The 12,112-nt window shown below is 41.2% G+C and overlaps 1 protein-coding gene across 1 annotated transcript in view; it reads right to left on the reverse strand.

The window, feature by feature from the left end:
* The window catches only part of FREM3 (FRAS1 related extracellular matrix 3), a 99,461-nt gene that overhangs the window by 44,581 nt on the left and 42,768 nt on the right, over positions 1-12,112 (reverse strand). The window contains exon 3 of the mRNA XM_005691247.2: positions 408-554. Coding sequence (XP_005691304.2) covers positions 408-554 — 147 coding nt within the window. The remainder of the gene's footprint in view (positions 1-407; positions 555-12,112) is intronic.

Consider the following 12,112-nt stretch of genomic DNA (forward strand, 5'->3'; position numbering starts at 1 on the left):
AAAGAAACAGCTACAACTAAACCCAATAATGTGTCATGTACTCATAAATAATTTTTAAAAAGAAATAGCTAGAACTGAGCATAATAATGTATTCTATGCTTAAAAACAATTGTGAAAGAAATTGAGTGATTTGGGGATTGTGGTATATGGTTACAAAATGTCTTAATTTTCCTAGAGTCCTTCAACTTAAAGAGGAAGGGGGAAAATAGAAGAAGAAAAATTGCCGTATATAAACCTGTAACTCACATGGAGTGAAAACCATGGCATAAACTCGCACATTAATCTTTTAGAAGTTCCCCCAAATATGTTTACTGGTTCTCTTCCAATCTATTCTCTTATACTTATTTTTAAGCTTTAATTTCATGTTTTTGTTACCTTTTGCCAATAACCAAATCAAAGTTACTTACTGATAAAGGATGTTTCTCCAAGGGATCCTCTGCGTGTCAGGGTAACTTCTAAGAACGTGGAGTCTTCATCCACAATGTAATACTGTTTCTCCAATGCAATCCAAGCCCAGGAGAGGCGGAAAGGTTGATTCGTTAGCTTATTTCCTCCTGTAATTGACAGGGGTCAAAGAGGTGCTACATGAACTGCTGGATGAAAAAATATGAATGACCAAAGTTTGCATTTTACTTCTGAAGTCAAGAATTTTTAAAAATAAGTGCTCATTTTTACATAGAGAGGAAAAGGGCTTTGCTTTTTTTTTTTTTTTTTTTAACAGTGCAAAGAGCACCATTTAGAGCCCTGTTTCCCCTGCTTGGTGTGGGATTATTACTGTGGGTCTGTTCCTGAAAGGCCTAAGGCACCAGAATTCTAAAGGGCTTCCCTGGTGGCTCAATTTGTAAAGAATCTGCCTGCAGTGCAGGAGACCTGGGTTTCAATCCCTGGGTTGGGAAGATTCCCTGAAGGGAATGGCAACCCACTCGAGTGCTCTTGCCTGGAAAATCTCAAGGACAGAGGATCCTGGCAGGCTACAGTCTATGCGGTCACAGGAGTCTGATGTGACTTAGCGACTAAACTACTACTAAAACTAGGTAGCTTAATTTTATTTTTTAAAAGATTTTTTTTGGTGTGGACCATTTTTAAAGTCTTCACTGAATTTGTTACAATATTGCCTCTGTTTTGTTTTGGAATTTTGGCTGCAAGGCATGTGGGATCACAGCTCCCTGACCAAGGACTGAACCTGAGGCTCCTGCACTGGAGGGTAAAGTCTTAACCACTGGGCCGCCAGGGAAGTCCCAAGCTTGGTAGTTTTCAATTCAATTCATTTGACACCTCCATCCTTCCCTTGCTGCCTCCCTTGTCTGCTTCCTTTCTCCATGCCTCTTTGCTTGGCTTTCTTCCTCTGCCCTCTGACCTACTACTTTGTATTATTTGTGTATCCATTTGCTTGCACACTGGTCTAGAAGTTTCTTGAAGACACTGCCCACTTTATATTTTCTTCTTTTGTCACTCTAGAAACCGAGTACTGCGTCTTGAACTCGGATGTGTAAAAGTCTAACAATTATGCAAGTAGAGGGCAGCAGACAAGGCTATAAGGTCTCTCTCTGATTTTGTCTCACCCACATTAGGTCACAGGTCTCTGCTGATGGTCAGCCTTACTGGCGAAGTGGAATGTGTACATTATAGAAGATTCAACAAACTAAGATCATGGCAACCGGTCCCATCACTTCATGGCAAATAGATGGGAGAACAATGGAAACAGTTACTTTATTTTCTTGGGCTCCAAAATCACTGCAGATGGCGACTGCTGCCACAAAATAAGAAGACACTTGCCCCTTGGAAGAAAAGTTATGACAAACCTAGACAGCATTTTAAAAAGCAGAGACATCACTTTGCCAACAAAGGCCCATATTTGTCAAAGTTATGGTTTTTCCAGTAGTCATGTACAGATGTGAGAGTTGGACCATAAAGAAGGCTGAGTGCCAAAAAATTAATGCTTAAAATTAATTAATTGTGGCACTGGAGAAGACTCTTGAGAGTCCCTCGGACCTCAAGGAGATCCAACCAGTCCATCCTAAAGGAAATCAGTCCTGAATATTCATTGGAAGGACTGGTGCTGAAGCTGAAGGTTCAATACTTTGGCCACCTGATGAGAAGAACTGACTCATTTGAAAAGACCCTGATGCTGGGAAAGATTGAAGGCGGGAGGAGAAGGGGCTGACAGAGGATGAGACTGTTGGATGGCAACTCTGACTAGATGGACATGAGTTTGAGCAAGCTCCGGGAATTGGTGATGGACAGGGAAGCCTGGTGTGCTGCAGTCCATGGGGTTGCAAAGAACTGGACAAGACTGAGTAACTGAACTGAATGTTCTAAAAAGAGAATGTAAGCTCATAATAGGCGATAGGGGTTAAGAGGGAGGAACATGCACCCTCCATGTGCCAGGCACTGAGCTAGGCAGTATAGTTTGCAAACAAAAAAGAAAAAGCGGAGGTAAACAAGATGAAAGAGACAGGTCAGTGAACAGGCACTGACCGGACCCACTAGGACAAGGAAAGCGCCTGGGTGAACAAAAGGTGAATTTTGGAAAAGAAATGATTGTAAAAGCAATAATTAAAATAATAATGGAGAAAAACAACCAAATGTGGAATTTATAGTTTGCTGAGTTTGAAAGGCATAATACATTTATGTTTCACAATGATATCTTATTAGGTTGAAGAAAAGGAATCATACAGTAAGCATTTTATCTAAACACTGTATTCAGGAATATTTCATTTTGATATAAATGATTTACTAATTCTTTCAAAAATGCAATGATTTAAAAATTAAAATGAAGTTTTAAAACCCCAAAGAAGAGATTATACATGCCTGAAGACAACTGTGAAAATGTGTTAAAGCAGATGCCCAAGTAGGCAAAATCAAATCCTGAAGGATAAAGTAGCAGCCGTCGTCAAATGTTAGTGGTTTATGACCCTGAACTTGGAAAAAGATTTAACTGAATAGGATATTTGATCTTAAATATTTAATAATTACCCAATGAAAATGTGTAATATTACATATACTTTTGTTTCTACTACTCCATTGCCATTTTCAAATAGCTTCATTATCATAAGCATTTAGCTTCTATGGCTACCTGCCTAACATAACTTGATAAAGTATTTGAACTCCATAAACACCTATTCATCATACATTTGGAAATAATACCTATAACTAACGATTGTCACAAAGTGTCAGTTAATGTCATTAGTCATTTGGAAAATGCTTCGTGGTGCCTCCTTGGGAGGAAATGTGCTCCTGTGGATTGTGACTTGATGTATACAGCTCCGGCTGTATGTCCACAGATTGTAAATAGAATGGGTTTTTAAAATAGAGTTATACATTCAGGGAAAAGAGAGTAACTTGGGATAAAAGAATTAGAAAATTGGGTAAGAGAAAAAGTCAAATTGCATATCAGACAGATCACCATTTTCAACCCCCTGTCTGTCTCCCTTTGACCTTGGAGCTGCAGGTGGAAATTTAAGAAATGTGCTTTGTTAGCTGAAATATGCCATGTCCCCTTCCAGCACAAGAATACTGATTACTTCATTCCTATTTCTTTCATGTAATTCACTTCTATTCGGTGATTCCTTGGCCTGCCTGGTTTTCTCCCTTTCAGTTCAGTTCAGTCGCTCAGTCGTGTCCGACTCTTTGCGACCCCATGAATCGCAGCACACCAGGCCTTCCTGTCCATCACCATCTCCCGGAGTTCACTCAGACTCACGTCCATCGAGTCAGTGATGCCATCCAGCCATCTCATCCTCTGTCGTCCCCTTCTCCTCCTGCCCACAATCACATCCATACATGACCACAGGAAAAACCATAGCCTTGACTAGACGGACCTTAGTCGGCAAAGTAATGTCTCTGCTTTTGAATATACTATCTAGGTTGGTCATAACTTTTCTTCCAAGAAGTATGCGTCTTTTAATTTCATGGCTGCAATCACCATCTGCACTGATTTTGGAGCCCAAAAACATAAAGTCTGACACTGTTTCCGCTGTTTCCCCATTTATTTCTCATGAAATGATGGGACCGGATGCTGTGAGCTTTGTTTTCTCCCTTTGCTGCTGCTAAGTTGCTTCAGTCGTGTCCGACTCTGTGAGACCCCATAGACGGCGGCCCACCAGGCTCCCCCGTCCCTGGGATTCTCTAGGCAAGAACAATGGAGTGGGGTGCCATTTCCTTCTCCAATGCATGAAAGTAAAAAGTGAAAGTGAAGTCGCTCAGCCATGTCCGACTCCTAGCGACCCCATGGACTGCAGCCCACCAGGGTCCTCTGTCCATGGGAGTTTCCAGGCAAGAGTACTGGAGTGGGGTGCCATTGCCTTCTCCGTTTCTCCCTTTAGTGGATGCAAATACTCATGTTCCGGGACTGGGAAGGATAACTGTCTCCTCTTGAAATTTCCAGCTGCAAAGGTTCATGCCCATTCTTTTTGAGAAATGATTGGCTGTTTTGTGTATGCTCACATCAGGTTTTTCAGAAAAGAGTCGGCAGGGATAACCCAGAGCAGACAGATAAGCTATCGGCAGCCATGGCTCTCGCTGTGTTCTCCTAAGGTCAGCAAGCTTCCTTCCATGCAATGCTTCTAAATCCCCTTCTTCAGTCTTTGGAAATTTGGGGGTAGGTGGTGGAGGAAGAGATCTTTGTGCTCACTTGCTGGGCAGTTGTGAGCCACAGAGGGTGGCAGGTTTAATGTGTTCTAAAAAGAGATATTTGGTATATTCTTTTTGGAGATGTCCCCAAACTGTTTTGATGATATATTTGGCTCTCCATTTCAAAGACTATGAACCCAACATGTTACTGCTATGGATAACAATACAAGTATTCTGTGCCCTCTGCCTCCTTCTTAGAGCTTTTCCAATATAAACTCAGTGGAAGCAGTGTGAAAAAAATACAGACCACGAGCTTTTCTTAGGTTCTTTTGTATGCCTTAATGGGGCCATCACTATATGCTGCTTTTGGCACAAAATAAAATTACCCCCCAAATTCTCACAGCAAGACTTTAGATAAGAATAGTAGTAAATTTTAAAAAGTTTCTGTTTGTTAATTATATGATTACACAAATCTACATACTTGATAAAAAGATACAGACCCAGTATATCAATGTCAATTTCCTATTTTCCAATTATTAATAGTAGGAAAGCAGAAATAAACTGATTGCATGACCAGCTGCAATACCGTTTCTGTTTGGGAGCTGGGGTTCCATATGGCTTAACTGAAGAGAAAACATCGTGCCTTTCTTCTCTAGAGTGTACAGGATTCAAGGAAGATATGAAACATACTGTTCATTCCAGAGAATGTAATGTAATATAGTATAGTGTAGTGTAATGTAATGTAATACAATGTAACGTAATATAGCAACTTCCTATTTGGTGATCAGAGTAATCATTCTCATATTTGGATACAATCTAGATAGATCCATACAAATCTAACCTCATGTATTGAACTAGAAAATCTTTTCTTCTAAATTTATCTCACGCTATTTTCTTTTCCCTCCCCATTGGAGGCAAACACTATATTTGATTACTATGCTTTAAGTCAGGGGTGTTAGGGATCTTTGTTCCCTCAACAATCTAGCAATTTAAATAAGTTGCCCTCACCAGAGTTCTGATTTATCATTATCAAGGAGACACTTGTGACAAATTCCAGTTCCACCCACCAGACTAATGGGGGTGTGGAGGCAGCAAGAGGGATCATGGCCCTCAGTATCCTGGAGAGCCAGTAGGTGCCTGACTAGGTAGGTACCACATCCAGGCGCATTTCATTTTCATGTTTCTTTATTACTGACTGTGTGAAACAAACAATTTATCTTGTTTCTAAAATGTTTATTTGGCATTATCTTAACACAATTTTTTTTTCAGAGATTCTTTCCTCTGTGTTGAGATTGTTATGAGGATCAAATGTGATAATGGATGTGGAAGCTTTGGAAAAGTTTGAATTTCATTCAACGCAGCCTGGCAGGAATCTGAATGGGCAGAGAGCCTCCTCCATGGGCAGAGGTCACGGAGGAAGAGGAATTCAGGCAGTAAGCTGGCCAGCTGGGCAGGTGGTCCTATTAGATCAAACGATAGGAAATGCTTGTTTTCTTCAGATCAAAAATGTCAGCAATTTTGTGTAGCTCAACTTGACACGTAGCAAGGTGGTGTCAGGATGCAGTGAGAAGACAGCTGGGCTCAGGGGAAGGAGATGGAGGCTGCGGTCTTAGGGGCACCACTAACTAGAGGTAGTCCTGGAGGAGATGCTTCCTTCTCAAGACCCCATTTCTTCTTCTCGCAAATGAACATGTGGAATTAGAACCTTTCCTATCCAGTTTTAACCTTTCATGATTTTTCTGCTTTACCTTATTAGCTGGTACCTTCACAGCTATAGAGAAAACATTAACTTATTATGTTCCAGTTTGGACAAGCAATAACATTACTAGTCTAAGCTGGTGTAACTTGATACATTAAATGTGAGTGGTTAGCTCTCCTGAGCCCTAGGCACAGACAAGGAGAAGGAAGCCTCTGGAAGGCACACAGACTATCTGGGCACAGAAGTGCACTGGCTTATCTAGAGGCATGATCATCACCCCAGCTGCGTATTATAACCCGGTCCTTTCATATCCATTACCTCACATGAAAATCCAATCAACAGCAACCTTGAAGAGGAGAGAGCACACTTGATATTATACAAATGAATCACCTGCTTGACAAATGAAGTACTTATGATTCGGTAACTACGCCTCACTCGAGGTCACAGAGCAAGTCAATAAATTAAAAAAATAGGAAAATTTCTCCGCAATCTGGATCCTCTCCATCTCTCTATTCTCTCCTACTCTCTTGCTGCCTTGGAATGCATAAGCTAACTATATACTAAGCTATGTGCAGCATGCCAAACTCATGGTGCTGTTTCTGAGTTCAGCTCTGAAAACTCTTATTCATCCTTCAAAGCCCAGATTGGGCATTACTTCTTGATGAAACTTCCCTGGGCGATCTCTCATCTCTGCCCCTTCCAAACATACTTCCTTGGTAGTACCTCTCCTGGTACTGCAGTTAATTGTTCCACGTCTGACTCTCTTTCTATTGTATATCTGGAGTTGACTGCTTGTGGCTTTTCATAATGCAGTCCCTACCACATAGCATGGTGGTTTGGTGGTTTAATCACTAAGTTGTGTCTGACTTTTGTGACCCCAAGTACTGTAGCCTGCCAGGCTTCTCTGTCCATGGGATTCTCTAGGTGAGAATATTGGAGTGGGTTGCCATTTCCTTCTCCAAGCACATAGTATAGTTCCCAGCAATTAACTGGGACTCAATAAACATTTATTGAATGGCTAAACAACCAAACTAATCAAAAAGATCACATGGACCACAGGCTTGTCTAACTCAATGAAACTATGAGCCATGCAGTGTAGGACCAACCAAGATGGACAGGTCATGGTGGAGAGCTCTGACAAAACGAGGTCCACTGGAGAAGGGAATGGCAAACCACTTCAGTATTCTTGCCTTGAAAACCCCGTGAACAGCATGAAAAGGCAAAAAGATATGACACTGAAAGATGAGTTCCCCAGGTCGGGAGGTGCCCAATATGCTACTGGAGAAGACTGGAGAAATACCTCCAGAAAGAATGAAGACAGGGAGCCAAACCAAGAACAATGCTCAGCTGTGAATGTGACCGGTGATGGAAATAAAGTCCGATGCTGTAAAGAACAATATTGCATAGCAACCTGGAAGGTTAGATCCAAGAGTCAAGGTGAATTGAAAATGGCCAAACAGGAGATGGCAAGAGTAAACATCAACATTTTAAGAATCAGCAAACTAAAATGGACTGGAATGGGTAAATTTAATTCAGATGACCATTATATCTGCTACTGTGGGCAAGAATCCTTTAGAAAAAATGGAGCAGCCATCATAGTCAGCAAAAGAGTCTGAAATGCAGTACTTGGGAGCAATCTCAAAAATGACAGAATGATCTCTGTTCGTTTCCAAGGCAAACCATTCAATATCACAGTAATTCAAGTTTATGCCCTTACCAGTAATGATGAAGGAGCTGAAGTTGAACGGTTCCATGAAGACCTACAAGACCTTCTAGAACTAACCCCCCAAAAGATGTCCTTTTCATTATAGGGGACTGGAATGCAAAAGTAGGAAGTCAAGAGATACTTGGAGTAACAGGCAAATTTGGCCTTGGACTACCAAACAAAGCAGGGCAAAGGCTAACACCCTCTTCCAACAACATAAGAGAAGACTCTACATATGGACATCACCAGATGGTCAATACTGAAATCAGATTGATTATATTCTTTGCAGCTGAAGATGGAGAAGCTCTATACAGTCAGCAAAAACAATATCAGGAGCTGACTGTACATCAGTTCATGAAGTCCTTATTGACTTACAGACTTACATGGAAGAAAATAGGGGAAACTGCTAGACCATTCAGGTATGACCTAAGCCAAATCCCTTACGATTATATAGTGGAAGTGACATATATTCAAGAGATTAGATCTGATAGACAGAGTGCCTGAAGAACTATGGATGGAGGTTTATGACATTATACAGGAGGCAGTTATCAAGACCATCCCCAAGAAAGGGAAATGCAAAACGGCAAAATGGTCGTCTGAGGAGGTTTTACAAATAGCTAAGCGAAGAAGAGAAATGAAAGGCAAAGGAGAAAAGGAAATATATAACCACTTGAATGCAGAGTTTCAAAGAATAGCAAGGAGAGATAAGAAAGCCTTCCTGAGTGATCAATGCAAAGAGACAGAGGAAAACAATAGAATGGGAAAGACTCCGTCTATGGGGTCGCACAGAGTCAGACACGAATAAAGCGACTTAGCAGCAGCAGCAGCAGCAGCAGAGATCTTGTCAAGGAAATTGTCAAGTGATACCAAGGGAACATTTCATGCAAGGATGGGCACAATAAAGGAGAGAAATGGCACGGACCTAACAGAAGCAGAAGATATTAAGATGTGGCAAGGATACACAGAACTATACAAAAAAGATCTTAATCACCCAGATAACCATGATGGTGTGATCACTCACCTAGAGCCAGACATCCTGGAATGCAAAGTCAAGAGGGCAATAGGAAGCATCACTTTGAACAAAGCGAGTGGAGGTGATGGAATTCCAGGTGAATTATTTCAAATCCTTAATGATGATGCTATGAAAGTGCTGCACTCAATATGCCAGCAAATTTGGAAAACTCAGCAGTGGCCACAGGACTGGAATTCCAATCCCAAAGAAAGGCAATGCCAAAGAATATTCAAACTACTGCACAATTGCACTCTTCTCACACAGTAGCAAAGTAATGCTCAAAATTCTCCAAGCTAGGCTTCAACAACACATGAACTGAGAACTTCCAGATGTTCAAGATGGATTTAGAAAAGGCAGAGGAACCAGGGATCAAATTGCCAACATCTGTTGGATCATAGAAAAAGCAAAAGAGTTAAAAAAAATCTACTTCTGCTTTACTGACTACACCAAAGCCTTTGACTGTGTAGATCGCAACAAACTGTGGAAAATTCTTCGAGAGATGGGAATACTAGACCACTTTACCAGCCTCTTGAGGTATCTGTATGCAGGTCAGGAAGCAACAGTTAGAACTGGACATTGAACAACAGACTGGTTCCAAATAGGAAAAGGAGTACATCAAGGTTGTATATTGTCACCCTGCTTATTTAACTTATATGCAGAGTACATCATGAGAAATGCTGGGCTGGAAGAAGCACAAGCTTGTCCCGGAATCAAGATTGCCGGGAGAAATATTAATAACCTCAGATATGCAGATGACACCACCCTTATGGCAGAAAGGGAAGAGGAACTCAAAAGCCTCTTGACGAAAGTGAAAGAGGAGAGTGAAAAGTTGGCTTAAAGCTCAACATTCAGAAAACTAAGATCATGGCATCTGGTCCCATCACTTCATGGCAAATAGATGGAGAAACAGTGGAAACAGTGTCAGACTTTATTTTTTTGAGCTCCAAAAGCACTGCAGATGGTGATTGCAGCCATGAAATTAAAAGACGCTTACTCCTTGGAAGGAAAGTTATGACCAACCTAGACAGCATATTCAAAAGCAGAGACATTACTTTGCCAACTAAGGTCTGTCTAGTCAAGGCTATGGTTTTTCCTGTGGTCATGTATGGATGTGAGAGTTGGACTGTGAAGAAGGCTGAGCGCCGAAGAATTGATGCTTTTGAACTGTGGTGTTGGAGGAGACTCTTGAGAGTCCCCTGGACTGCAAGAAGATCCAACCAGTCCATTCTAAAGGAGATCAGTCCTGGGTGTTCATTGGAAGGACTGATGCTGAAGCTGAAACTCCAGTACTATGGCCACCTCATGCGAAGAGTTGACTGATTGGAAAAGACTCTGATGCTGGGAGGAATTGGGGGCAGGAGGAGAAGGGGATGACAGAGGATGAGATGGCTGGATGGCATCACCGACTCGGACATGAGTTTGGATAAACTCTGGGAGTTGGTGATGGACAGGGAGGCCTGGGGTGCTGCAATTCATGGGGTCACAAAGAGTCGGACACGACTGAGCGACTGAACTGAACTGAACTGAACTGAACTGATTATTATCATAGTATAAACTGTAGTTTTATTCTGCATGCCTGCATGCCAGGCTTTTAGATTCTTAACTTTGAGCTTTTTCTTCTACAAAATACTATGCATATAGAGTATGAAACAATCTTCAAGTTTGATTGTTTTTTAAGGTTGATTGTTCTACGGAAATATTTGGCATGATAAAAAAATGCTTTGCATTTCCAGAGTACCTATTATTTAAACTTCTCATAGTCAGAATTCTTCTCATGTTCTAGAAACTGATCCCATGACACTGGTCACATCAATTTGTCCTTGATTGGCATTAGAAATGAGATAGCATAAGGAAAGAAGGAGGGAAAGAAGGGAGGAAGCAAGAAAAAAAAAAAGAAAAAGACCATTTTCTGAAAACCCCCAGTGCACTGTACGCTTTAGGAAGATGTAATCCCTTACTAAACCAAGTCGCTCAGCTCCTTCTAAGTGTCCAGTGACAGACACAGGCACCAGTGTGACTATGTTAAGGTCAGTGACAAGTGACTCAAATAGTGGACATAGCATCCAGAATCACCTTTTCTCCTAAGAAGAAAGAGATCATTTTCATATCCCAACCCAGCTTATGAACATTGCATGCTCAAAAGAGATACAAGACTGTTCCAAGCGCAATTTGATTCATACATATAATCACAGGGAAGGAGAAGCCACATGAAGTTTCACATGAGGAAAAAAGAGATCAAAAGGAAGCCTCATGGAGGTGTAATAATAAACTTCTACTGATCACAGACCAGACTTTAGAGCCAAGTGTATGGACATGATATTTTAAGTGAAAGTGAAGTCACTCAGTCGTGTCCGACTCTTAGCAACCCCATGGACTGCAGCCTACCGGGCTCCTCCGTCCATGGGATTTTCCCGGCAAGAATACTAGAGTGGGATGCCATTGCCTTCTCCGATATTGTAAGTGGGTTTGGTCAAAACTTGGAACCATCCAACAAATCTTCAAATGAATGGAGGATGACCCCTGGTGGAGAGCTCTTCTTGAGGTTTGGCAAAACAATAATTAGGGAGGAAAGACTGAGAGTTAAAGTAAAAACCACAGATCCAGCTCTGTAGCAATCATCTCCATTGTTAGTCAGCTCTTTACAGAAACGGTCAAGCCAGAGAGCCAACAGATGTCATTAGGCTCGTTCTTGGCAAGCGCTTATCAGGCTAAGAATGTAAGCTGAACTTTTCCTTCCAAGGGAAGTCTTCCACTTGTCAGCAGTTCCTTTTTGCCAGACCACCAATCAGCAACTGCTAGATAAATGAAAAGCTTCCACTCAACTTACAAACTCTTGGGTAGAATATTCATTTTCTAGAAAGTAAAAGTCCTTTTTAAAAATAGCACAAGCTATAAACAATCCCAGTGGTGTCCACTAAAGCGATCATATGTCAAATCCATAAATCTTGTGGACCCTTAAGGAAAACAGAAAGGAAATGACTAGCAAGAATAAAAGATAGCAGAATAGGTCATAGCTCATAGGTCTGTGACAATCCGGACTGAATCCCTGATACTTGTCTATATTAATGGTAAAGGAAAATTCAGTTTAAAAAATCATTTATAGCATATTCTGAAAGTGGAAGTG

Source organism: Capra hircus, chromosome 17 (genome assembly GCF_001704415.2).
Source record: "Capra hircus breed San Clemente chromosome 17, ASM170441v1, whole genome shotgun sequence".
NCBI lineage: Eukaryota > Metazoa > Chordata > Mammalia > Artiodactyla > Bovidae > Capra > Capra hircus.